The following is a 27,669-nucleotide window of genomic DNA, read 5'->3' on the forward strand; positions in this document are numbered from 1 at the left end:
CAACTCCGTTTAGCTTATAATGTCGTACAGGGAGGGCGGGGGGACACTCATTATGCGATCGGTGTCCCCAGTAGGAGTCCACGCGGCGATGAACGAGTGGTGACGACGGGGCCGGCGACGCGGGCGTCCAAGGGACACCACCAAGCCGCCCGTTTCTCCACAGCTCCCCAACTCCTTACCTTAAGCCAAGCAGGGCTTGGGCCTGGATTAGCGCTTGGATGAGTGACCACCGCGCACGATAATTGGCTTGTCGCAGGCTGCGGGAGCCGGGAGGGGGGGTGGTGGTTGTGGCAAAGCGTGGTGCAAATACACCGGTTGCAACGTGAGCTGTCGCCGTACTGAACTTCCACGCTCCCGAGTCTTTCCCCGCTATGACGGCAACGAATCGGTCCCCTTCCTCCCCCCGCTCCGCCCAGGCCACCCGCCACCGCCACTCCCCCCCCCCCCACCCCCGAGGTGTTGACGGTGCGTGCGGGATTAGCACGTAGGATTAGGGAGGGAGATATGGGAGGCAGGCAGGGAGGGAGGGCAAGGGCTGACGTCGGAAAACGTTAGAGACGACGAAATTCAGACAGTCGACGAGGTGCGCTTTCACGATGCCACCGTCTCCCACCCCCCAGGGTCGCTCGGCCAGAGAGGAGGCCAAAAGCGGTTATTTCGCACGATGAATCATCCACTTCCCGAAGAAGCTACCAGAGCAGGCACGTGGAGCGAAACTTCGGGCATCGTCGCGCCAAACTCCACGCAGAGGGGTCCGAAAATGCGTCGGGCGTGCGAAGCTTGTCAAGTGGGTACCGCAGTGGCTATGAGATGTTAACTACCTCGCCTGGTATACAGGAGGTCGTGGGTTAGATCCCGACCATGACGCCTGCTGCTGTATATTTGGGGTTTGCGTGTCTCTCTCTCATCATCACCACGGTGGCTAGGAGATGTTAACTACCTCGCCTGGTATACAGGAGGTCGTGGGTTTGATCCCGACCATGACGATGCCTGCTGCTGTATATTTGGAGTTTGCGTCTCTCTCCCCGTGGATTTTTCTCTGGCTCCTCCAAATACTCTAAATACACGTTTACAATCAACGTGCGTTTAGAAAATTTGGCTGCACTAAATTTCCACACAATAAGCCCACTTCTCATTGGGATATAATGTGTGGCCAGGTCGCTTCTGATAAAACAGCTATATAGCTCAGTGGGCCTGAGCTGGTAAAATAAAAAAACAGCTTCTAGTGATAGTTTTGAAGTGGGGTGGAGCGACGTCGCTACGAACCGCGCCTGCGCGACACTCCCCGCCAAAACTCCCCGGGAAGTCCCCGCGCGGCGGCGGCGGCGGCAGCAGCAGCAGCGATCAACGCCGACCGCTGGCTCCGCGGGGTAGTGCCAACATTGGCGTGCGGGAGCGGAGCAGACGCGGCGCGCGGACGTGCGCCGTTGGCGACCGGCTGGCGCCGACGTAACGACAGCCTCGGAGGCCGATGCCCGCGTCGCCCGCGTTTGCCCGCGTTTGCCCGCGTTTGCCCGCCCGCCCGCCCGCCCGCGTCACCGTCTCGTGCGATTATCCCCGCAGCGGAGCGCGAGCTCGCCTCCGTAATTACACCTCGGGGAGAGCAATTAGCTAACGAATCCCATCAACGATTGGTCATAATTGTCTCCGAGCGGATGGGAGGAATGATGATTGCGAGACGCACATCGCCGGGAAGTGGGGGAGAAAGAAAGAAAGAAAAGAAAAAAAACGCCTGCCGACGTTTATCGTCGCTAAACCCGTGGTTCGGCACGGGTTTAGGCCGCAGGGGTGCTCACGTACGCGCGTTTCGGCAAAGTTTTGCTTACACTCGAAAGTATGTGCGGACGTAGAACTTTGTTGTCGCACCGTACGTAGGAGCCAGCCGCGGCTCTGGAGGAAAATTTCAAGAGAGCTGACGACGACGCTCGATCGCTCTTCTTTCCAGATTCGCCGGGGGCTCTTGCCCCCGGTGGAGGCCAAGCGCTCCCGGGAACTAACCCAAGGCCGCCAAAACTGCCGCACGCACGTCCAGAAATTGGAGAATTCGCTATCGTGTCCGCGATTAAGTACATTTTCAGCAAGCCGGAGTTAACATCTCCACTTCAGAATATGCCACTATTTAGGCCAGACTAGAGCCCTCGGACACACCTTTGTTACAAATTGTTTACGCACATTTATTACCGTGTCTGAAACGGTCCTGCATCATATGCACCGTGTCGCCTGGAAACTAAGATGCTCTGCAAAGTGAGACCCACCCTAACCTTGTGCCCCGGTTATCAATAAAGTTACACAAATCTAGCCACACACAAAGACAAAGATTATCCTTACAGCCCCTTACAGACTGCTGGGGCAAGTGCTGTTAGCGAGCACCTTCGAAGGCCAGCACGGTACACCAGAGGGTGGGTGGGCCAGTGGCGACGTTTACACACCGCACCAGGTACTCATTTGAGGCTGAGTCGACCTAGGGGAGGCCCAGTACTATTTCAGATAATCAGCACTGGCGTTGGCCGTGAGCGGGACTCGAACTCGGGCCGCCGGGTTCGTGGCGCAGCGTAGTGCTAACCGCTAAACTACCACGCACGCACGCCTACTGGATTACGAGACGCACACCACCTTCACTGCTACTGTAAAACATGGGGATGCAAGTGAGTCAATGTGGAGAGTGGTGTTCTCCGCACGGAAAGCGCGATGGGTTTTTCTCCGGGGCCTTACACTTGGCCTACACACCACAAGCAAAAAAATATCAAACTCGTGTTCGATTGCCAGAAAGGGTAAAACCTATTCGTGTTTTTTCACACTTTGATACTGGCAAAAAAAGGTCCCATTTTTGTCGCTGCTCACCCCAAGAAGCTATAAATGCTCTGCTAGGTGCACTGTGTTTGTACCGTTCGCCTTTTGGCATTGTCCTCTTGTCTGACACTGGTGGTGAGAACTAGGGCCTGAAGAAGGCTGCTGTCTCTGGTGAAGGCCAATCAGTTTCAATGACAATGTCCATTGTATTATCAGAGCCACGAGTTTCTTTGCATGTTCACAACAAGCGTGGTTCATGCAGTAAACTTGATTCCTTGCGAGAGGTTTCTATTTGCTGTTTGAACATCTTAACACAACTCCTGTTCAATTGCCAGAAAGGGTAAAACCTATTCATGTTTTTTTTCATAAAAAGGGAATAGGCCAAACATCCCCATGCAGGACCCTCTTGTAAAGAAGTCTCGAGACACGGTGGGGCATTCGCAGGCAATTCAAGGGCACGGATGAAACTAAAATGAAAAACATTTTTAACCGGGCAAGGCCCACCGAGCTGCATAGCTCTTTATTCAAAAGCGACCTCGTCACAAACGATAGCTAAACGAGATGGCTCATTGTCGCGTGGACATGTATTGAAAGCCGTAGCCAAATACGCCCAAACGCGTGGTGACGCTGATTCTAAACGTGGAGGGAAAAACCGGAGGACCCGGAGAAAAATCCACGCGACCATGGGGAGAGAGACACGCAAACGTCAAAATGTACAGGCATTGTGGGAGTTGGGATCGAACCCACGATTCCTGTATACCAGCAGAGGTGGTTAACATCTCGTCACCATGGTGCAGCGGCAAAAAGGTTACCGGGCCGCGCCATACGAACCCGGTGACATGCGAACAACTCCCGGCCACGGCTAGAATCAGAATATTTATTCATACTGGAGGAATCTGGTGAGTGAAATGTGAACCCATCCTGGGCTACCTACCGCCTTCGCCAACCCGCACGGACGAGCGCGGTGAAGTACGGTCAAACGCCGGCCGCGACCGACACGGTGTACTGGAGGGCCCTGATCCAGCGATGGCTGGATGAGGGGCTGCTGACTCGGATTATCATTATTATTATTGTTGTTGTTGTCATTGCTACTACGAGTTGTACTATTTAAAAACTGCTTCGAGTGCTATCTTCCATTTGACTGGAATTAAACTTCCTCTCCAAGAAAACTTTGCCAGTGAACAACATGCCCATGCGGACACGTGGCACGCACACTTGCATCGCCCCACACTGACGATCCTCCCCGTCCTCACCCCCCCCCACCTCCCCGCTCCCTACATCCCCCTCTCCCCCTAAACCCCCCCCCCCACTACCCCCCCTGTCCCAAATCCCCCCCCAGATCACCCCCTTTCTCCCACCCTTCACCACCCCCCCTACATACCCCTCTCCCCCCCTCCCCAAATCACTCCCTCCTTCCTTCAACTCCCCCCCTCAACAACTCTTAGACCAGATCACACCTCTCCGTCCGTCTCTCTGGGCCCACACCCACCCTCTCCACACCACACGGATCACCAGCCCCTCAATCTCGCTCTCTCCATCCCCCATCCAGCCCAACTCTCCCCCGCCCCCACTCTCTCTCCACTCACCCTCTCCCCAATCGCCCCTCCTTACACACACCACGAAACCCCCCTCGTCTCTCTCTCGCTCCCATCCCACAGCGCACCGCCCATCCCGCCCCCTCCTCCTCCCCCCACGTCTACCATCCCCCGCCCACCCACCCGCCCGCCCGCCCTATGTTATATTTTATATATACTACATTTAGAAATACTGCCCTCCCCCCGCACCTCCAATTATCACGATTGGCTACGTACGGTGCGGAGGAAGTCCAACATGCGTAAAAATATACATTACATATTTTTTTTTAATTTTACCAAGCAACGGGCCCCGCTGAGCTGCGTAGCTCTTTTTCTAGAAGCGGACGTGGCCATCGCAAACAACGGCTCTAAAAAGTGTCGGCTTACCATCGCGCAGGCGTTTATAGCGGCCAGCCAAACTCTCTAAACGGCCGCACGCCCAACGCCCGCGCGTTGTTGGTGCCCCACGTGCGGCGAGGACTGCGTAAAGCGAGGGAAACTTCACGCTGGGGGGGGGAGGGGGGGGGGCACGGTGGCGGTGATCTCCTCTCCGGCGCCGGTGCTTATTTTCCCGTCACGGCTTTAGCACGAACGAGCACGTGGGCACGGCCGACGTGGTTGGGGTGACGGTCGGCGCGCTGGACTTGCGATCCACACCCTCCCGGTGTGTGGCAGTTGTAGCCACGAAGCGTGGTCGCGTGGATTTTTCACGGGGTCCTCCAGGTTTTTCCCCTCCACATTGAGAATCGACATCGCGCGTTTAGAGTACTTTGGCTGGTGTAAATGTCCACGTGATAAGCCACTTCGGGTGGCTTCTGGAAGAAAAAAAACAGCTAAATCGCCCAGTGGGCTTTAACTGATAAAATAAAAAAAAGAATAGCTTAGTTTCAGTTTAATTGGAGAAGAACCCACGCGCTTCTAAGACGTCGTGACTCTGAACAAAAAAAGCGGGTAGTGGGCAGGACACGTCGCTATGGGCAAGATGAGCCTGACAGGACGCTGGGGGTCCATCGTCGCGTGGCAGGACCGCAACTGGCAACCAACGCAGCTTGGTGGGGAGGGAGGCCTTCATCCAGCAGTGGACCCATCACGGCTGATGATGATGATGATTGTGATGATTGTGATGAGTGTGCTAATGATGAATACGTTTAAAAAAATAAGAGCCCCCCCCATGCATGGATTTTCTTGCTTACCCATAAACCCCGTAGAGGAGGGCGCATCAGAGCGAACGACATTCCTGTGCGAGGTGCATAATCCCCGATCGCTGGACAGTGTATCTCACTCCGCAAATATGCGACCGCGCGCCGGGCGGCCAAAGGAGAGGAAGGTATTCGTGCATTTTGTTACCTTTTTTCCCCCCCTCTCTCCTTTCGTCATCTTAAAAACAATTTAGTTTCCATTATCCAACGATTGCCGGGGGGGGGGGGGAAGGGGGGGGGGCGGAGCGGTGGCGCAGCGATTAACGCACCCGCTACTGCGCTAAACTAAACAATGGTTTTTAATTTACCAGGTAAGGCCCACTGAGATGTACCGCTCTTTTTCAGACGTGTCCTGGCTATTACAAATGATCACTCAACCAAGCGGCTTATCACGTGGAAATTTATAGCACCCAAATAATCTAGATGCAGGTTTCTAAACGTGGAGTGAAAAACCAGAGGACCCAGACAAAAATCTACACGACCAGAGAGAGAGAGAGAACATGCCAACTCCAAATATACAAGCATCATCAGGGTCGGGATCGAACCCACGATCTCCTGCATACCAGGCGAAGTAGTTAACATCTCATAACCACCGTGACGCCATGAACCTGCGGGCCCGATTGAGTTCGATTCCTCGGTCATTCTGATCCAGTCTTCGGACACCCCCACCCCCACCTGCAACTTTTCCAGCCCTTGCCACCGATGACTGCCCAAAAACAACAAAAACTTTCACGTTAAATTAATTGAGAATTATCCGGGCACGGAGAATTTACCAGCGTGGGTTTGAGTCACGTGGCCCATACACTTTATCAGGGCGTGTGCAACGTGGGTGCTCCGAGTGTGGATCAAGATAGATGTTGAACTGGGAAACAAATTTTTTTTTAATTTGCATGACATCATCTTCCAGGGCTGTTTCTCAGACACTTGGTGGCGAATCCCTCGCTGTGGGAATCAATGTGAATGGCCATTCTTTTTTTTGCATCTTCATCTCACGAGATGGTTTGCCGACAGCGCAAGTGGAACATAACTGGGAACTATTTAAATCAATAAAAGAAAAGACAGACGAAGAACTTGCTATGCAACGTCATTTCCTAGGATGCTGCCAATTTTTTGTATTATTTCCCCCCCCGAAAAGAGGTGGTGCCCAGATATCACTCCCCACCGACGTGAGCCGGGGCCCCGGGGGGGATAGGGGGCGGGATTCGAACCCACGTCGCCACCGCTCTCGGCTACGAGCGCACGCACGCGCGTACACAGGTACGCAGGCGCGGACATCGCGAACAGCACGCGCGCCTCTCCCGGTGGGATCTATACCCATCGGGAATCGGCAGACACCGATGTCTGGCTTTGGTGCGTTGTGCTGCGCGTTGCGTTGCCTTGCGCATCCTTTCTCCACGGCGCGTAGCAACTGAATTTGTTTCATCAAACCCTACGCGTTTATTAACATTACACATTTCGTAATGATCGAGAGTACCAAAGAGGCACGGGGCTGCGGTAGACAACATTAAGGACCACTGGTCGAAAATAACACCGCGGGGGTTGGTGGATCGTGAAGAGTGGCAGCGATCGCTCAGGAGGGCGACGACATTTTTGTAACGGCGACGTCAATCGCCCCCCAACGGTGAAAACGGACGCACGCTCGCGCGCACACAGACGCGCGGCAAAACCCACGAGCGGCAAAACCCACGCGCGGCAAAACCCACGCGCGGCAAAACCCACGCGCGGCAAAACCCACGCGTCCGCCGACGGGCCGACGGGCCGACGGGCCGACTTCAAAGGCGGCCCAATAATCAGCGAGATAAGGGCACGAAGAGCGGCTTCGGGATCGATGCGGCCGGTACTTAAAACATTCACGCGCCCCTAAATTGTACATAGCGCCGATCGAGAGGCGATGGAACGCAGGCCCCGGCGGAAGGAAATCGTTAGAGGGATCCATCAAACTTTCAGCGTCTCGACTTTAATAATGCAGCGGGAATTTTTTTTTCCCTTCATCATCTTCTTCGTCGAGTCTGGCGTCGCCCTAAATTTTGCAACGGGAACGATGTGGAGAGATGAATAAATCACGACGCCTAAACAAAACAGGGCAACGATGCGTTCCCTTTCAACCGACGATGAATAATAACAAGGCCGCCGCCGCGGTGACGTAACGGTTCGCGGCGCCACTGGGCTCCGCGGTACGGAGGTAGCCGGTTCAATTCAATCTCCCGGTGCGGCAGCTGAAAGAACGGGGGTAGGTTTCTTAAATTCCCACCCCCCCCCAACAACCCCCCATTATTGTTTCCCTCCAATGTGTTTGCTGCTCAGCATTTATGATTTATATGCCGCTGTAACTTCCTTTTATTTTTTCCCGAGGTCCTCCGCGGGCCATTGTTGTTAATCATCGCAGGGCTGAAACATTTCTAACGTATTTTTTTTTCATTGTGGGAGTCACGGAGGCGTGATGTTAACCATCTCGCCTCGTGTACAGGAGGTCGTGGGTTCCACTGGACCCTGACACCTGCTGCTGTATATTTGGAGTTTGCGTGCCACTCTCCCTCTCCCCGCGGTCGCGTAAATTTCTCACCGGGTCCTCCGGTTTTTCCCCTCCACGTTCAGATTCAACAGCACTCGTTTAAGAGTCTTTGCCTACCGCTATAAATATCCACCTGATAATGAGCCACTTTGTTGAGCTATCATTTGTGGCCAGGTCGCTTCTGAAAAATGAGCGAAACAGCTCAGTGGGCCTTACCTGGAAAAATAAATAAAAAATCGTTTCCTTTAGCGCAGTGGCGATTGTGTTAATCGCTGCGCCACCGCTCCGCCCCCCCGGCAATAGTTGGAAAATGGAAACTAAATTATTTTGCATGTTCTCACCGTGGTCACGTGGATTCTTTCTCCGGGTCCTCCGGGTTTTCCCTTCACATTTAGAATAAACTTCACACGTTTAGAGAGCATTTGGCCGCTATAAATTTCCACGTCATAAGCCACTTCGTTGAGCTATCATTTGTCGCTTCTGAAAAAGAGCTATACAGCTCAGTGGGTCTCACCCGGTAAAAGAAAAATAGTTTATAGCTTTAGTATGCATGTTGAACTTCTTGTCGCGCCGTACGTAGCCAACCGTGCTAATCGGAGGTTTGGGATACTGCACACCGCACGTACGTGTAAAACAAATACAATCGATCAGGAGGCCTTCTAGCAGAGGGCCTCCCCCCCCCCCTCGCGTTCCGTCAGCAGCGACGTGAGCGAGCAATTGCAGGGCTGCGCCTTTGCCTCTTTGACTTAAAAAAATAATATACCAAACAACAACAAGGGACGCCGGTGAGCTCCTGAAAGCGTCACGGCATTGGTGAAAAAGAGCTTCACAGCTCATCGGATTCCTCCCAGGATCTAATCAATATTTCGATTCTCATTCGGCGCAGCCCGTGGGGGGTAAGCCAAAGAGGACCCCCCCCCCGCTTAATCCGTCGTTTGATCGTGCAGTGGTTCGTCGGATTTTATATTTGCGAGCACGCTTTTTGCCCGTTCCCTGCGCCCACCTCTCCCACCCTTCACGCCGAGAAACGGATTGTGCTCGGCGCGAGCGATGATTAATGGATCAAATTCGGACGCTCGAGGCCCGCGTGTAACCATGCACGCGCGGGACTCGCGCACGCGTGCGTACGCAGGAGTCGATAGGAATGGATAATGCAGGCAACTCGCGAGCGTGATCACGCACAAATCTCACGTCCGGGGCCTAATGGGACGGGCGAGAGGGGACGAGAATAAACGTACGGGACAGATACGTACACGCGATGCAACATTAATCGGTTTTTGAAAGAGTTAGGAAGTAAAAGAAACGTTTACCCCCAACCTCAACAACAATTTATGGAATTGCGGCAAGCCGTCACCTACCGAGTCGTTAACCTCCCGAGTCGAACCGGAACTCTATAATCCGAGTGGATCACCTGCATGCATATCGGCAAGGAGACGTATAACGCTTTTCCTCGTCCCACCACGACACGCCACGGAGCACGCAGCGGCCTCTCGTGGCTGCGGAGGCCACCGCGAGTCCGCCGCCCGTCGCAACGTTAATTAATGCCTTGGGGTCGCGATCGTAGGGGCGGAGGGGGGTGGAGGGGGGGTGGGGTTCATCGGAGGAGCGACGACCCCCGTGGTGTCCACCGCGGGTGCGAGCGGGCGAGGGACTCACCAGCAGCAGGCTTTGGTGGGCGGCGCCGTCGACGGGACTGGGAGAGTCTGCGGAGCGACAACAGACGCACGCACACACGCACACACGCGCACAAGCGCACACACGCACACACGCACACACGCGCACACACGCACACACGCACACACGCGCACACACGCACACGCGCACACGCACACACGCACACACGCGCGCGCCCGCAAACACAACGCGCGTCAGGACGCAGAGGCTTCGCGCGCGACCTCGTCGTCGTCGGCAACGACCTATCTGTTATAAAACGCGACACGTTCGTCAATTGTTATTTGTGCCCGCTGCCGACGCGGTATAAACAAACAATTGACCCATCGCATAGTTGCATTCTCCACAACGGCGCGAATGATTACTGTGCGTTATGTACCCATTCGTAAATGGATGAAGGCCGTGATATGTATCTAGAACCCAGGAATTTGCGTTCGCTCGACGACGATTGCCGTCCGCCAATCTGAGACGGTGAAATATTTTCTCCAATTGTATTCATAGGGCTCACAGGAGAAATGTGGAGAAAGTAAAGGCCTACACGATTTAAGCAGAGGCTTCTCCCGGGTAAGAATGCGCAGGCCACATCACGATAACGGATGACAGAATCAGCTACGGAGTGGAGATCGAAAACCCAGTAAACATGCCACATAGTGTGCCAACGTTGGTAGGTGGTCGGAACCGTTGGCCCAACGTTAATCTAACATCGGACCAACGTTGACCCAATGTTGACCCCACTGTCGAACCCAACGTCGACCCCAACGTCGACCCAACGTTGGACCAACATCGACGGACCCAACGTTGATCCAACGTCAGACCGACGACGTTGACCGGCCCAACATTGACCCGAATGCTCCATGTTCACTGGGCACTGTTTCTGGGCGGGTGAAAGAAAACTGCCGTAGAGACGGCAGCGGTGGGAAGAAGACGTCACAGGGTTCACTGGGACAGGAACGGGGCACAAAACTGTGGAGTGGAAGAGAAGTGCGGCGGCCTTCTCTGCCCAGCAGGTTGACCACAACGACAACAACAACAACGACAACAACAACAACAACGACAACAAACAACAACAAACAAACAACCAACGGACAAATCCTCTGCCGCACCCCCAATCCAGTCTCCTCCGGACAGCGGACCCCTCGTTCTGTCGCCGCGAATCAACGCGCGGAAACCAGATGCTCAAAGTGATCGGCTCCAAACGAGCGCACCCCGCCGCTCGCCCACACCCCGAGCGGGCGACCCCACGGGCGCCGAGCGCGGCAACAAGCTTCGCCGAACGTGGTCGACGGAGGAGGGGGCATCGGTGAAGCGGCGGTGGCTTTAATTAACACTCGACTGAAACACAATGGAAATTGCTAATTTTTGCGTAATTGGCTTCGTTGCGGTGAGATAGAAATTGTTTTTTTCACGGAAAGGGACGATTAATCCAACCCCATTAGCGACGGGGGGGAGGGGGCGGGGGGGAGAGTGGGCCTGTGTGTCGTTTTTAATTTGCGCCCGGGACACTTTTTTATTCATTTGCGGGCGGGATACGGCCGTTGAGCCCACCGCCACCACTCTGCGATCCCCCGGCCGCGTGACCTCCCATTACCGCGATAAAAAAAAAAACGATTCGTTTTGGTTTATCATTGCCGTGACGGTTTATCGGTTTCGGGGAGAAAAGAAAGAAAGGCGAAAGAAAAAAAACGACCGGGTGATCGAGAACACCGCGGGAGCGGGATTGACCGCACGACGCTACATCGACCCACAGCCCTCACCCGCCCCCCCCCCCACCCCGCACACCACTCCCCCCCCAACCTCAGCTAATTGACTTGGACGACTCTCTTAACGAGGTCTTCAATATATATATTTAAAAAAATGCTCCGGCATCATAAAGGACAGCCGATATTATTGCGAGGAATGTGGGTCGCTGGCAAATTACGTTTTTTTTTTAAAAACGAATTGGAAAGGCGGCGGCGGCGGCGGCGGCGGCGGCGGCGTCGCGCGTGGGAAGCGTCGTCTGAAAGAGAGTGCACGTCTCGTTGCGTAACGACATCCACTCGGACATTTCAGAAATTGAAATTGTATTAAAACATTGATTAAAAGAAGGTTTTAGCGAGGTCGTTTTCATTCCCCGCGCAGATGAATTATCGTCATCATTATTATTTGCTCAGAAAGCCTCCAGGGAAAAAAGCATTACGAGAGGCAGCTTGAGGCCTCATCAGTGAGCCACTCCACTTTGGAACGCCAAGCAAAAATCCCAGTGTGTTGCACGGCTCCTCACAATCGTTGGGGGGTACGGGGGGGGGAGGGGTATCATCGGGTGAGTCATGCCCAACTCTCAAGACTTAAGATTTTTTTTACGGACGCGCTCATTTTCAAACGACGCACGTCAGGTATCCGGCCTCCATGCCAGCGACGGCGAGAGACGACGATGGCGTCTCTGACCACCGACCCAGCCCCACCTCAACCCGTGGATTCGTTCCCGGCGAGCTCGGTTGGCTACGTACGGTGCGAAAGAAGGCGCGCAAGGGCACACGCACGCACGCACGCACTCAGGCGAAGCGATAATGGGGCAGGGCGATCGATGTTCCGCGCCCGAATCCACGGCCGCAGCTGTAATTTCATGTCTGCGCGACAAAACCGAAAGAAGTCAACGAATGGGGACAGGATTGGACGGCTGGGGGAGGGGTGGAAAAGTGGGGGGGGGGGGCGGATGGCAGTGGGGGGGGGGGCGGATGGCAGGGGGGGGAGGGGGCTTTAGCCATCTTCAAAATTAACCTCGGCGCTGGCTAGAGGCAAGGTGCCGTGGTCAATTATAGCGCGGAAAACGGAGACCCTCTCAGCTGTTGCAAGATTATAATAATAAGTAACTGCCACGGCGGTGTAATGGTTAGCAGCACACTGGAGTTTTTTTTGCAATCTAAGAGGTCGCCGGTTCCATTCCATCTCCCGTTTCTTAAATTCCTCCCGGCTCTGCCCGTCCAGCGGCACCGATGGAGGGGGACACACCACGGGGTGGGCTGTCGATCGGCGGCCGGGTGAGAGGCGAGCACTCCCACGTCTTTCAAGAGCTTCGGCGAGTGTGGAAGATTTGACCAAATAGCCCGCAGATTAGACCGAGAAAGGTGGGGGGGGCGGGGGGCGGGGGGGGGTGGCGGCCTTCCGCCAGCGTGGAAAGAGCAGACAAGCGGATGCAGGACGCGATGGCGGCCGCAGGAAGGCAGCGATCGGGGCAACAACAAAAAAAAAGACGGCCGTCCAAGGATCGGGAACGGGCGGAGAGAGTCGCGATTGCGATCCCGGCGTCGCCGTTCGTCGCTTTAATTCGAGCCAGGCCACGCGGACGCGGGGGGGCCAGCCGCCCGTGCCCCGGCCGTCGGCTCGGCTCTCCGTGACTCGGGTTACAAAAGTATTTAAATGCAATTAATCAACGGGGTGCTTTTTTTTTTATGTTACGCGGCGACTGCCCGCCGTCGCCGCCGCCGCCGCCGCCGCTATTTTCGGCCGGATGATCGGGAGAGAAGATCCTCGGGGGTGTATTGTGTGGAAGGCCGGCCGGCGGGCGGGTGGGGGTGGGGGGGGTGTAACCGTGCAAAAGAGGACAGATTAAATTAATTTATTTACGGCATAAAAACGTTTCGTCGGGCGCCCTAATCGGCGGCACGGCCTCGTCTCCGAGTACCTCGAAACCAAACGCTGCGCTCACGCGGGATTGCGTCACCGCCGTTAACATCGTTACTCCCCACACTGCCGCGTCACCATTCGGTTCGCTGTCATGCAAATCGGTGAGAACGCGTAATAAAATTCCACTTGCGGGGAAATAAAAAAAAACACTCGCGAACGCGGTGCGCGGATTTAAAACGCGGCGATCGTCCACCCGGGAACGGAGGCCCCCCCCCCGATGATTTACACGGGGCAAGCGAGCAAACAAAAAAACAAAGCGGCCAAACGACGCCGTGGTCGTTTCACCCTCCGCTCGTCAAAAAAAAAACGTCCACAAATTACATAACCCCCACCCCCCACCCCCCCCCCCCCAAAAAAAAAAAAACAGCCGCAGAATTCCTTAACCGTGAACCGGGGTTGTTTTAATTTTGTATTAATATTCTGCGAGTAAATATACTGGTTTACCGGGTCGGGGCTGCGCATCGAGACGGTGGCCAGGAGATGTTAACTACCTCGCCTGGTATGGCTAATGCCCGTTATATACTTGGAGTTTGCGTGTCTCTCTCTCTCTCTCCCCCTTGGTCGTGTGGATTTTTCTGCGGGTCCTCCGGTTTTCCCCTCCACATTTAGAATCGACGTCGCGCGTCGAGAGCGTTCGGCTGCTGTACATTTTCGCGCGAGAAGCCACTTCGTTGGGGTATCATTTGCGTCCAGGTCACTTCTGCAAAAGAGCGATGTAAGCTCAGTGGGCCTTCGCCTGGCAAAATAAAAAACTAGTGGAGCGGCGTCGCCGCAAACCGAGCCTGCTCAACGCTCCGGTATGTCCCCCCCCCCAAGTTAAGAATAAACGAGAGGCGTTTGGGAGAGCAGAAGACGACTCTCCTCGCGCCTGCGCCCGGCAAATCGACGAGGCCACATTCTGCCTTCCATCTCGTCCCACCGCCGCCACCTCCCACCCCCCTACCGCCAACCTCTCTCTCTCTCTGCGCCGACACAGACCACCACCGCTGCACCACCCATCGGCTCCGACCGCGCACGCAGCCTGTCGCGCCGTTCCATCCGGGTCGCGACGACGCGTCGCCACGCGGCCAACGATCGCCGCGAGACATCGTAATCTGCCGGCCAAGTTCCCCGCGGGTGCGGAGGACGCGCGGGGGGTAAGCGATGCAGCCGGGCGGGTACCGCGATCGACAACGCGTGAATGGGCCCCGCGAACGAATGAACGTGCGGGCTGGGGTGACTTAATGAATGAAATCGGCTGATAAGAGTTGACGGATCGATGCTCACGCAGGGGTGAAGGAGTTGGGTGAGGGCTGCACAAAAACGGGCGTGAATGAACGCGAAGGGTGCATTAATGATTGTTTGAATGAATGCTCACGTTTCTAAATTGATGAGCTAATTAATTGATGAATGTACTCAATTCACTAAATTCGTGTATCAATGAATGGCTCGGTTATGATTGTTCCCAATGGATTATTCGATGCACGCATGATGTAATCAAAGAGTGAAATGAATGAAGGGCGAGTTAATTAACGCATCAATGAATGAAGCAATTGATGTGTGAATGGGCCCAATTAATTAATCGGCGAAAGTAAAAAAGTGTGCCAACGCACCGGTCAAACATGCGGGGGGGAAAAAACCCCACGAATACACCGGACAAGAAACGAATGCGCCTGTTCAGATCTTATTTGGAGAAGCGTAAACAGTCCATCGTGAAGGGTGCCCTGCAAATCTGACATTTGCCTGGTCGGTTTGGGTGTCCCGCGGGATGCCCGTGTCGGACCTTGTCCTGTTCGGCATCAGTATGTCCCTCCCCGCCCCCCCTCCCCCCCCCCGGTTAGGGCCCCACTCTTCACCGTCTCGGTCCAAGCACTACAATAATCACCGCCACGCACACGACACCGAAATCCGCCCACGACGTCGCTTGCTTCCGAGCTCTGCGAGCCGACGCAATCCGCCTGCGCAACTTTCCCCGTCGCCGGTTGTGGGGGGGGGGGGCGGGGCGGGAAATGTAATCATAAATAAGCGAGACTACGACAAGTCAATAAAAGTCGTGGTCACGCAAGCTCCACACCCTCCGACCGACGGACGTGGATTAGGCGGAGGCCGTGCTAATTGGGACACCCACACCGCCGGTCGCGTCAAGTTGGCTCGCTTGCCCCGACGATTGACGGCCACGACATCTGCCCGGCCCTCAGGAAGCCTTTGCAGGGGGTTCGGGGAGGGGGGGGGCGGTTGATGCTGCTGCGCTGGTCGTTAGAGACCCGTGGTTACCAGACGAGCGATTTGACAGGCGCTATGTAAATACCCTCGCTGTGCGGTCGCAGAAGATGCATTCTAAAACAAAAAAAAAGGGCGCACAAAGCAAAACAGCACAAGGAGACGCTGCCTGCCGAGTAGTGCACACAGTATGCACAGTACACACGGAGTACACGCGGTACACATGGAGTACACGCGCGGTACACACGGAGTACACGGAGTACACGTAAAGTACACAGTACACACAGCACACACAGTACATGAGCAATACACGTGCGGTAGACATATGCAGTAGGACATGTCCCATGTCCTACTGCGTATCCGCATGTAGAGTGAATTTAAACCGCGTAACACAGTGAATTCTGGGGGGGGAAAATCGCACAAACCGATCCCGCAGACAGCGAGCGAAAACCTGCATATGATCTCTATCGAATGAGCGAGTGAATGCACAAATGAATGAACGACTGCGAGCGGCTCTCACCTGTCCTGGCGTTTGGCCGTGCGACGTTCCCCGGTTCGGCGGCGCCGGCACCCCGCTCCTCCCCCTCCTCGTTGGCGCCGCCGCCGCCGCCCCTCGGCTGTGCCGCCTGCTGCTGGCGCAGGCTCAGCAGGTGCTCGTCCGACTGCATGTGGGCGATGAGCGCCTCTTTGGACGCGGCTGAGAACGAGCAAACCTTGCAGGAGTAGCGCCCGCCGCCGGCGACGCCGCAGCCACCAGCAGCCACGGTAACACCACCACCGACACCACCAGCAGCAGCGCCGGCGCCGACGCCGCCTGCCGCCGGCGACCTGCCGGCCTTCGGTGGCCGCGCCGCACCGTGAGAGCCGAACCCCGAGCGGTCGGCGCTCTCCTTCGCGCCCGGTTCATCGGCGCAGGCGCGCGACCCGCCGGCTCCCTCGCCGATGTCCGGCACTGGGGGCGCAACGCCCGAATTCACCGCCGCATTCTCCTCCTCCTCCTCCTCCTCGTCCTCCTCCTCGTCATCCTTCTCGTCGTCATCTTTGGAATAGTCGCACGCCGCTTCGTGTAAGGGGAAACCCGCCGATGCCGCCGTCGCCACCGCCAGATCGTTACTTCCCCCTCCCGCCGCTGCATCAGCCTCGCCGGCGCCGGCTTTGGAAGCCGCCTCGTCGCCCGGCTCCATCTCCGCGGCCGAACCGGCGCTCCCCACGCTGCTCACGCTCGTGGAGTCGGGCGAGTCGGCTCGCTCCGCCGTGGCCCGCCCCGGCTCGGCGTCCCGGCGGCACCGCGTCGCGGTGCCGGCGGCAGCGCCGCCGCCTCTTTGGTGATCGTCCGGCTCCACGAGCTCCACATCCGGCTCGCTCAGCTCCGCATCCGACTGGTCCGTCGAGTCGCCCCCATACGCGGCGCCCAGCCGGGGCACCGGCTCCGTCAAGCGGGAACCGGCGTCCGGGGAAAGCCGGCCGTCCTCCGACGCGGCCGGTGCCGGCGCCGCCGACGCCGACTCGGACGCCGGCGACGGCACCTCCCGGCCCGCGACGTCGCAGCCTTCCTTGGCCGCCGCCCTCCGCCGGGGCCGCAGGAAGCTGACGAGCGGCCTCTGCTGGTGCCGCCCCTCCCCGCCGCCGCCGCCGTCGTCGCGCATCTGCACGATGGCGGACGTGCGCTTGTCGGTCAGCAGCCGGCGCTCCTCGGCGTTGAGCGCCACGGCGTGGTCGTGGGCGGCGTGCGACACGAAGGAGCGCGTGTGCCCGAACGTGAGCTCGCACGGGAAGCACATGAGCACGGGGCGGCTCTTCACGTCCGCCACTCCCACGTCGTCAAACTCCGACAGGTCCAGCGGCTCGGCGGCGCCGACGCCGCCGTCGGCGCGCACCGGCCGCACGCTGTAGAGCTCGTACGCGTTGCACACAGGGCTCAGCAGCTGCGCCAGGGGGCTGCCCCGGTAGGCCCAGCTCTGGCCCTGCCACGCGCGCAGCAGCGACGCGAACTGCGAAGAGTCCAGCACCTGCGTGTACGGTTCGGCGTCCGAGTTCGGCGCCGCCGCCGCCGCCGCCGCCGCCCCCGCCGTCGCCCCGGCAGGATCGTCCGATGCCAGCGCCGCGACGGAAGCGGCCGACGACGACGAGGAGGACGAGGACGACGAGGACGACGCGGCGTTCTCTCTGGGACGTTCCGAGCGTCGGTCTTTTACGAAGGAGTCCGCGGGGCCGGAGGCGCCCGTCTCGTCCGGGGCGCTGTCGGCGTCCGAGCCGCCGCTCCTCGTTTCCCTCGGCGAGTGGGCGCGGCGGGCGGCGTCCGAGGGGGCGGCGCAAGCCGCTTCCCGGTGATCGCCGGATACGGATTTCGGAGTTTCCGGGCGTTCCGGATTTCGAGCGTCGGTTGCCGGTTTGTCCCCGTCGCCATTTCCATTTTCGTCGTCGTCGTCTTCGTCGTCTTCCTCCTCCTCCTCCTCTTCCTCCTCTTCTTCTTCCTCTTCGGATGACATCACCACCGGAGCGACCGGGGCGGCGGCGTCACCGCCCTCCATGGCGATGGCATCATCGTCGTCGTCGTCCGAGGTCACGTGACCGCGAGGGAGTTCCGCGATTGGCTTCCTACGGCCGCCCTCTCCGCTGCTGGGCGAATCGTGGGCATCCATGGAGACCGGCAAAGAGGATTCTCATTTCAGAAAGTGCCCAGAGGACCTGCAGCACGCCCAACAAGAGAAGACAACGTGCAGAACAAAAAAAAAAACACAAAAGCCACGTTGTTATTTGCTTTAAAAAAACATCAACGATATTTCAGAAAACGATCAGGTGATTAACACAACACACGCAGGGCAGAGACAATTGTGACCGTGAAGAAATATGTCAAACACTATGTTGATCGACTCTGGGCTTTGACAGAACATCATCGCGAAACGGGGATAATGATGATGCTGATCAATGGGACGAGGCCGGCGAGCCAACGGCAGCCAAAGAACGGAACGCATCCGACCACCGTGGAGACGGAGCGATGAAGTTTGCCCGAGGCGCAAGGAGGCGAGATGGACCGGTGGCAGATGGCTTGGGAAAGCTTCCATCCAGCAGTGGATAGACATGACCGATGATGATGATGGATGATGATGGTAAGTCGCTTGGGTGGTACACTTCATGAGAATAACTCCTGAATGGCAGCTTCGAGGGGACAGTAACATAATAAAAGGAAGGCGGGGACGACTTGGAGGGGGAGGGCCTTCATCCAGCAGTGGACTGATCCGCGACGGGGGCGTCAAGGCCGCCCTCTCCCGGGAGCGTGGTGGGGCGAATGTTAAACGGCCGAGCCACCAAACCAATTCTTGGGGAGAGAAACGACCACGGTAAATCAACGAAGCTAAACTTAAACTAAACTAATTTTATTTTAACAGGTAAGGCCCACCCGAGCTATGTAGCTTTTTTCAGAAGCGGCCTGGCCACCACATGATAGCCCAACAAAAAGTGGATCATCATCATCATCACGTGGAAATGCATAGCAGCCAAACACTCAAAATGCACGTTGATTCTCAATGTGGAGGGGAAAACCGGAGGACCCGGAGAAAAATCCACTCGACCACACGGAGAGAGAGAGATGCAAACTCCAAATACGCAGCAGATGTCAGGGTCGGAATTGAACCCACGACCTCCTGTATACCTTGCGAGGTAGTTAACATCTCGCCACCGCGGCGCTCCAATGTGGTTGAATTACGGTGGTTGAAATGTGAATGCACTGGTGCCGGTACGACACCTACCCATCCCGCAGCTGCCCGTGTTCACTGCCGTTTCCACTCTGCGGAGGCATCGCGGAATATGAATAAGGAACCGCTCTGAGAAGTTGCCGGTTTACGAGTCTGGCGTGAGAAGCACAGCCTTAATATGTTGGGGCAAGTGCTGTTATTAAGCGCCTATTAAGGTCGGAACAGAACAAGAGAGGGTAGGCGGCCAGCAGCACGCCCGGCCGCCTTTGTCTCCCTAGTGGCGATGTTTACTACACACCGCACCAGGTACTCATTCGAGGCAGCGTCGACCTAGGGGAGGCCAAGGTGCGATTCGGATAATCGTCACTGGTGTTGGCCGTGAGCGGGAATCAAACTCGTGTCTCCAGGTTCATAGTGCGCACACACACACACACCTCCCACTGCCCCCCCCCCCCACACCTAACCCGCCCACAGCTCCCCGACGATGAGCGGGGGGGGGGCGGCATAAGCTCACACTTATTATCGGAGTTGACTTAATAACATTTGGCAACACGGCCCCCGTTTATTGATACGCTCTTCCATGTCGCCATTGATATTGTGCAAAACAAACCGCTTAGGAAGTATCGAGCCGGCACTTAGGGCGGCCGCTAACGAGGGCCTCTGACGCGCACACACACACACACGCGCACAGAGAGAGGCGAGAGGGAGAGAGAGAGGCGAGAGAGCGCAGCGTCGATATTAGCGCGGCACGCTACAAGAGGGCCGCGCGGAAGCGCACGCGAACCACGCACCGCCAGTTCATTTTTTGAGGAGTCGATCGGCGTTAACCCCTTCCCCGTTCGGCAAGCGGGGCCCCCTCCCCCCCCCCCCCCTCGCTCGTCCGCGCCGTTGCAGAGGAAAAAAAACCTCTCTTCCCCCGTTGAACTTGGAAATAAACCTCGGCGGTCAATTTCACCGGATCCGCGTTGCAGCCGCGGCGACACGGGAGGGGGCCCCCGCGTTGGCGGTTTCGGCAAGCAAATAAAAAAAACCGGCGCGCGCCAAAGGACAATTCCGGCGGGCGCTTTAGCGGGGAGGGAACGCGTGGCCGAGGGTTAATGATTGAAAATCGATGACGCGGCTAATGCGCCATCGGTCGCAGCTGACAAAAAGGTGGGCCAAACGACTCGTGGAGGACGGTGGAAGGGGACGGGGCGCGGGCGAACGCGCGCGGTAGCGGCGGAGGTGCGCAAGCCACCGGGACGCCGCCAACAACGCCAAACGACGACTTCGTTATCCGTCACACGCTTTCCAGGTGCGCCTCTTTCGCACCGTACGTAGCCAACCGTGCGAATCGGAGGTGCGGGGGAAGGCCAACGGACTAAACAGAAATAAGCGGCTCTAAAGAAATCCGTTTTCAATCTGGATGTAAAAGCGCATAGCTCCCAAGGGGCTTTCTAATATCGGAAGGAAGAGCGCGATCCAGAAGCGCATCTGAAAGCGCCGCGCGACGATGCGGTGACCGTCTTGGTTCGACGGCCAGCCAAAAGCCGCTGCTGCGAGGGTGACCGGAGTGTGTGCGATGGATGAATGCTCCTTGACACTTGACCATCGCACGACATGACGGTCACGTGATGGTCAGACCGGCGATGAGAACTTGTGTCCCGTTATTTGCTGGTGGGAAAGTGCTGCCCCCCCCCTATTCTGTCGAGCAGAGGCCACTTGAAAGGACCTCAGAGGCAGGTCTGTGATATCTGCTTTCGTGGGCCATTCTCCCGCGGAAGGGTTGCAACGCACGCATGCATGCATGTTGAACTTCTTTTGCACCATGCATAGCCAACCGTGCTACTCAGAGGTCCGAATGAATTTTCGCGACACGATGGTGCAATGCGATGGTGCAATTGGGATAAAATTGTAAAAAAAAATGGTGCATATGTATTGAGTACATAATGGTTTTCCAACGTGCGTTTGTGCATTTTTGAATAATTATTTGCGTGTTTTCAGTTTCCATGTATTGGGAGCGATAACGCCCCGGTCAACATGGCCGGTTTTCTCTCGGCTGCTTCCCTAATGGCGACACAACTTTACCCTGAAAGTTAGCTCACATTGGTTCATCAGTACGAGTCATCGTGATCTCCCCCAAGTTACATGCGGACGGAGTGACAACGCTCAGGAACAAAACGAGTTGGGAAAGCCTTAACAAACGACAATAATTTACAATTGTTAATAATAATTTGCGATTAATCCGCACTCTGTATAATGTTTAACTGTCGCGGCTATTTTTGTTTCGACATTAATTCTGGCGCTCTGTTCGAGTTTTGCGTACGACCGAGTTCACGCGCAATTGATCCATTTGTCCACCCGTGTAACGTCCCCTGTAATTTGTCCAACAATCTGGTCTACAGCCACAGAGCTGAACAACCTGTGACAAAAAAAAAATAAACTTTCACAGGTCACCGGGGTTTCCCGCTAGCTTCGATCAAACGTCGACCCTTGTGACCCGAGCCGTATCCGACAGCCAATCGCGTCCACTCGCCGATGCCCCCGGAACCGCGTTTGATTCGCGCGCCGATTCACGGGCTTAAGGAGTCGTGGGAACTAACCGAGCGCCCGTGGTTTCGATCGACGGCCTTGCGCGCGGCACCTCCGCTTTGGTCCACGCGACAACCGCTGAAGGGGCCCTGCCCTGGGCCAAGGGTGCGGCCTTGCGTGTGCGTCACCACCCATATGGGGGTCTCTATTGTGGCTCCCCCCTGCCGCCCCACTCTCTCCTGATGGTCAAAATGACCCTTCAATTCCAATTGATACCCAGGTGGCCTGCAGACAGCGCTGCACCTGTCCGCGGCGCAGAGGTGACGGCGAGGCATTGTGGGCGGAGGGCGTGGCAAAAGTCAGGTGGCAGAGATCCCCGCAAGGCCTTTTTCCCCCTGCGCGCGTTCGTCATCCCGGCCGGGAATCGCCAACGTTAAACACGTCAAGGAGGGTCCCCCCCCGTGGATGGTTGACGATCGCAGATAACAAACGAGCCGCTGCGACAGGCAATGCGTGCGCGGGCGAGCGCAGGCAACGCTCCGGCGTGGCGAGCGGTAAAAACAAAAAATAAATTGCGGGACTCGTCATCAAGACAAGCCTGCTGGGCGTGGCGACACAGCGGCGCGTGAAAGTTAGCACGCGCTCGGCTCGCACTCCAGAGGTCGCCGGTTCAGTTAGGCCGCCGAACCCAATCATCGCTCACCGCCGGTCTTCCCAAGGCGTGCCGCGGCGTCAACACGGAGCGCCGATCGCAAATTTGGCAGCACGGGCGCCACGCGATCACCGCGTGACGCCCGTGCACGATGCTCTCAGCCTCGCGCACACCGCCGGGGCTCGAGAGTCGAACGTGCGACCGTCGCCCGTTTAAAATTCAGGCGGCCGAGTCAGGGAGCTCAAAAATTTGCGGCCGTTCCCAGGGCACGCGCATTGTCCCGGTCGCCCCCCCCGGTTTTCTCACCGCCGACTCAAAGTGCGCTGCCACCGGCACGCGAGCACGGAATGCCTAATCGCTTAACGAGGGCGCCGCCAATTTACGCCCAGACAGGCCGCTAATTGGCCTCCTCAACAACGCCGAGTCGGCAGAAAGCGCGGAACCCTTGCCCCTGCCCAGGCGTGAACACCCCCCGCTCCGCCCCCCCCCCCGCCCTTACGACCCCCCTCCCCCCACCACCGCCCTACACCGCCCCGACGCTTGTCTGTCCGTCCGACTACAGAGGGGTCAAAGTGCCAGGCCCGGTGAAAATACACCGCGCGCCGGTTAACCTGGACATCTGTAAAAAGAATAAAAGCTTCGTAGCTCATCGGATTTCTCCAAGATTAATAAAGATTCCAATTCTGTACCCTGTGGCGCAGTGCACCATCCCCATCGTCACCACTGTCGTCATCGTCGTCGCCTTCACGTCCCATCTATCCACTGCTGGACGAAGGCCCCTCTCCCCCCCCCCCCCCCCCCGCCAAGCTCGTTGTCCTCGTCGCTCGAGCTGCGATTCCATCGCTCCACATCCGCCGGCACGGCTGTGGTCCCCGTCACCACCGCCGTCACCGCCGTCTCATCCAACGACGCGTCTGCCCTGCCCGGGGCCCCTGCTTCGCTTCTCTTCCAACGGTCAAACACGACGTCACCGACCTTGCGCGCGTCCCACTGAGCTACTGTCTCCTTTTTTTTTTTTTGCGCAAGCGACCTCGCCGCAAATGATAGCTCAACGAAGCGGCTTATCGTCGCGTGGAAAATTTATAGCAGCCAAAATATCTAAACTCGCGTCGATTCAAAACGTGGAGGGAAAAACCGGGGGACCCGGAGAAAAATCCACGTGACCACGGAGAGATAGAGAGACGCAAAAACTCCAAATCTACAGCAGCAGGCATCGTAAAAGGTCGGGATCGAACCCACGACCTCCTGCACACCAGGCGAGGAAGATAACATCCCGTCACCTCGACGCCCGCAAAATCACAGCGGGGGACAGAACTTGAACAAAGTGCCGCCTCTTCCCAGCTCGGGTTCCAGCGCAACGGTTCAACAGACGAACCGCGTCCTCGCGACACCACGGGGACGTGTTGAAACAACGCCAGATCAAGGTGCCGTTGAATGCCAAGGCCGCCGACGCTCACGACCCTGCGCCAGCTTCCCACCGCGGCCTCCGCAGCGACCTCCAACCAAAGATCTGCCCCGACGGCGCCCCACCATCCGCTCGCTTCTCTGGGGTCGTCTCTTGCCACTGGTCGCCGGACTTGCCGAGAACACGTATAAACAAATACCGGTTCTCGCGCAAGTCTCCCGCTAGCCTCGTACGTACCGACGTTAAAGTACGTGTAAAAAAAAAAATGGACACACGCGAGTGCGCATATGCACGCACGCACGCACACACGCACGCAAACACGCACACACACGCACACACGCACACACGCACGCAAAAACGCACGCACAAGGGCCCCGCACACCGGCCAAGCAGTTCTGTCCACCGCCGTTTCTCTCGGCCCTACCCCGCCGTCCGCCCGCCCACTTAAAGCCCCGTCCCGTCTCGCATCCCACCAGCCCCAATCGCAAGGCCTCCCCTCCGACGGGCGCGCAAGCACGCCTCTTTGCTTCCATTCCACAAACGACCGACCCCATCTTCCTCTCTCTCACCCCTCCTCTCTCCCACCGGCCCACCCCCCCCCTCCCCACCACCACCACCAATTGCCCAACCGCCTCCCCCCTCCCCACCGCTCCGAGCCACCGGCCCCGGAACTGCCCCAATGAGACGTTGCAGCAGCAGCGGCGGCAGCAGCAGCAGCAGCATCTGAACCCGTTCACCGCTGGACCCAGTTTCTCACGCCATCAACAACAGGAAGACGGGGGTGGGTGGGTGGGGGGGGGGGTGATGGAGATTGGGGATGGGGGGTTAGGGGAGGAGGCGAGGGAGATGCGACCGGTTTGTGCATTTGTGGTCGCACGTGGGTGAAAAAAGTTGCACCGTTCGAGTGGTTGCAAAGCGGTTGCGAGTGGTTACACATTCTGGGCGGTCGTGTGGTTGAACGTATCTGCGACTAGTCGCGAGGGGTTGCGAGCGGTTGTCGGAACGAGCGAGCCTTCCAGAAATCTGCCGGCAACTAAGGCCTCGGAAAGCAGCTCCCAATCTCGGTGCCAGCGACCAAACCCGCACCCCCTCGCTCCCCCCACCCTCTCAAACCCCAAAGCCCCCCGTTCCCCACCCCACCCCCCCCCCCCCGTTCCCCACTGCTCCTGCCCCCCCCCCCCATGGGAGCTGCTAAATTTGTGCTCGGATCAGGGAGTTTGGGGTTTTCTGGGAGGTGGAGGGAGCCGAGTGGGGAGCTAAGGGTGGGAGCAGAAATGCGATTGGGTGGTGGGAGCGAACTTTGCGGGGGGGGGGGGGGAACAGGAGAGGGAGGGAGGGGAGAGAAAAATAGAGGAAAAAAAAAACTTTCCAACTTCTCCGTGTAATTCATTATCAGTGTGTTTCCTGCTGCTAGGCGGACCGCGGCTCAGCGGCCCTCTCTAATTGAAAACAAACCTGAGTCTGCGCGCGCAAAAAAAACAAAACCATTCCGACACTCTGCCCAGATGTTATATAAACGCTCGCTCGCGTCCGCCCGCCCGCCCGCCCGCCCGCCCATAAAGGGTTTTGCGTAAGAGTTGGCGATCTGAACGAGGCGGCTGGAATCACGCGCGTCCATTAACACCAACTGTGCCACGTTTGGACACGGGTGGGTGACGCTTTCGGCAGGAAACGAGCGAAGAGACAAAAAGTGATGGGAGGCCGATCGCCTCCATCAAATGCTCACCTCCTACGTGCGAAGTCCCTAAGGCAGTGGTGGAAGTTCCACGTTGCTATGGCGGGGCGGGGGGGGGCGGCAAGCATAGCCACAGGGCGACCGTCGTTAATTCGTACACAAATTTGAAAGTGATTTTATCGACCCACGGAGGGATTGCGGGGGGGGGTGGGGGTTGAGTCGACACCCCCACACGGCAAAGGTTTTGAACGAGCACACCTTCCGATTACGAGCCGCTTGCTCTACCGCCGAGCTGCCTGGGAAACAAAAGGGGTGGGGGGGGGAATGTACACGGGGTGATCCTTTTATAGACACCCCACCAGAGGTGGGGGTAGAAGTGTGGGTCTGCTTCCCACCGCTTACAACAAGACGTCAGATCGGCGGGGCATGGTAGGCCAAAAAAAAAAAACCCTCCTTAGAGAGTTCCGCCCACCCCCCCCCCATCACCCCCCCCCCCTCGCCACCTCCGCCGCAAGCGGAGTCCCCTTCCAGCAGCAGTGGCATGAGCAGGAAGTTTCAGGGCTGCAACTTTACCAATGCCACTGAACGAAAGAAAATGTAGAGAGAAATTATTTTTTTGTTATAAATGCACAAGACAACATTTATATTGGGGGGGGGGGGAAGGAAAAAAAAACCAACCCCTCAACAGGTCTCCCCCACCAAATTTCAATTCACCCGTCAAGCTATTTGAAGACTCTCCTTCCGTTAAGATTTGGGGCACAGACCACTTTCGCAGTTAAATTTTGATTTAAAGCTTTCGTGACCGCAGTAATTCATATCCTTAGCTCTTTCGGTAAAGTCACGTTGAAGGGAAACAATAAAATAATAAAATATATATAAAACAATAAAAATTCTCACGACGTTTCGACCGTAACACAAACGGTCGTCATCAGGTGACGGCCGTTTGGGTTACGGTCGAAACGTCGTGAGAATTTTTTATTGTTTTATATCCATTTTATTATTTTATCGTTTCCCTTCAACGTGACTTTACCGAAAGAGCTAAGAATACGCTTTCGTAGTGTTCAATCGGCTGTGCAGAAGAGGGCCATTAGAGAGTGGTGGGGTGTCTACAACTGGATCGCCCTGTATAACCGCGCAAAGGAAGAGGCCTTCGTGTTGTTGTTTGTTGTTTGTAGTCGTCGTCGACCCGCGGGAGACTTTCTTTAATGGCAACGAGAGCTACAGAAACGTTGCGACGGCCACGACGGACGGCTGGGTGAGCGTTCGCCACTTGTTGCTAGGGGGGGCTTCGCGGTTCGAACCCAGCGGCCAGCGCTGGTTAATACGGCGGGGGTGGGGGGAAGTGACGGGAGAAGGGGGGTGGGCGCGGGCGCACGCACGCGTCGACCGAAAAAAAAATGTTACGTTCTGTCCGTTTCACGGCGGGCGTCAATAAAGGTCCCGTGAGGATCGTCGAAAGAGAGCGGCGGGGGTACGCTCGCTGCCGGCGTCATGGTCCACAAATTGACCAAAATTTAAGAAAACCAGATGGCAGCATCGCTCACCACTGACTCTGCCTTCACCGCAGACCGTGCCCGGCGTGCGCGGACGCGCAGCTCCTTGGCGAGAACGACGCGGGTAACAAACGCGCACGCTTCATCGTCGTCAACATCACCATCACACGTGCCTCCGATTAGCACGGTTGGCTACGTACGGCGCGAAAGAGGTTCAAACATACCGTACATCGCAAACATATTTATTCTTTATTATAACTTGCTGTGCCGCTCTCTCTCGGCGACGCGTCCGCTCGCCGCGCTTGAAAAACCGTTGCGGGCGCGGGAAAACATCCATTATCATCTCGCACTTCAATGTAATTTTTGCTATTTCGCCGCAGATCACGGAGGAAATGCGTGGACAGCGTACATATCGCCAGCGCAGCTACCGCGCCCAGCCAGCGCCCCCCCCCCAAGCACCACCACCACTTCATCCATTTCTCTACGATCGCCCGAACGGAGGAGGACAGTTGCGCGCGGTTATGAAACACAGCTGTTTTGCCCGTAATGCGGTCCAGACAAAAGACACACGCGGGCGTGCGCTCCCGCGCACTGTCCCATTTTTAGAGGCCCGAGCCGTGAATAAAAGGG

General features: G+C 56.9%; 1 protein-coding gene across 4 annotated transcripts in view; it reads right to left on the bottom strand.

The window, feature by feature from the left end:
- Positions 1–27,669, bottom strand: part of LOC116954182 (zinc finger homeobox protein 3-like) — a 181,687-nt gene that overhangs the window by 65,293 nt on the left and 88,725 nt on the right. For 3 of the 4 annotated variants that reach the window (XM_032974675.2, XM_032974677.2, XM_076052151.1), the window contains 2 exons: positions 16,129–18,296; positions 9,732–9,778 (listed from right to left, as the gene is read on the bottom strand). In XM_032974675.2, coding sequence (XP_032830566.2) covers positions 9,732–9,778; positions 16,129–18,250 — 2,169 coding nt within the window. In that variant the 5' untranslated portion in view covers positions 18,251–18,296. Of the gene's footprint in view, positions 1–9,731; positions 9,779–16,128; positions 18,297–25,597; positions 25,644–27,669 lie in introns of all 4 variants that reach the window. The other variant, XM_032974676.2, reaches the window with a different exon arrangement.

Source organism: Petromyzon marinus, chromosome 54 (genome assembly GCF_048934315.1).
Source record: "Petromyzon marinus isolate PM22_M1 ecotype Great Lakes invasive population chromosome 54, UKy_Petmar_22M1.pri1.0, whole genome shotgun sequence".
Classification (NCBI taxonomy): Eukaryota; Metazoa; Chordata; class Hyperoartia; order Petromyzontiformes; family Petromyzontidae; genus Petromyzon; species Petromyzon marinus.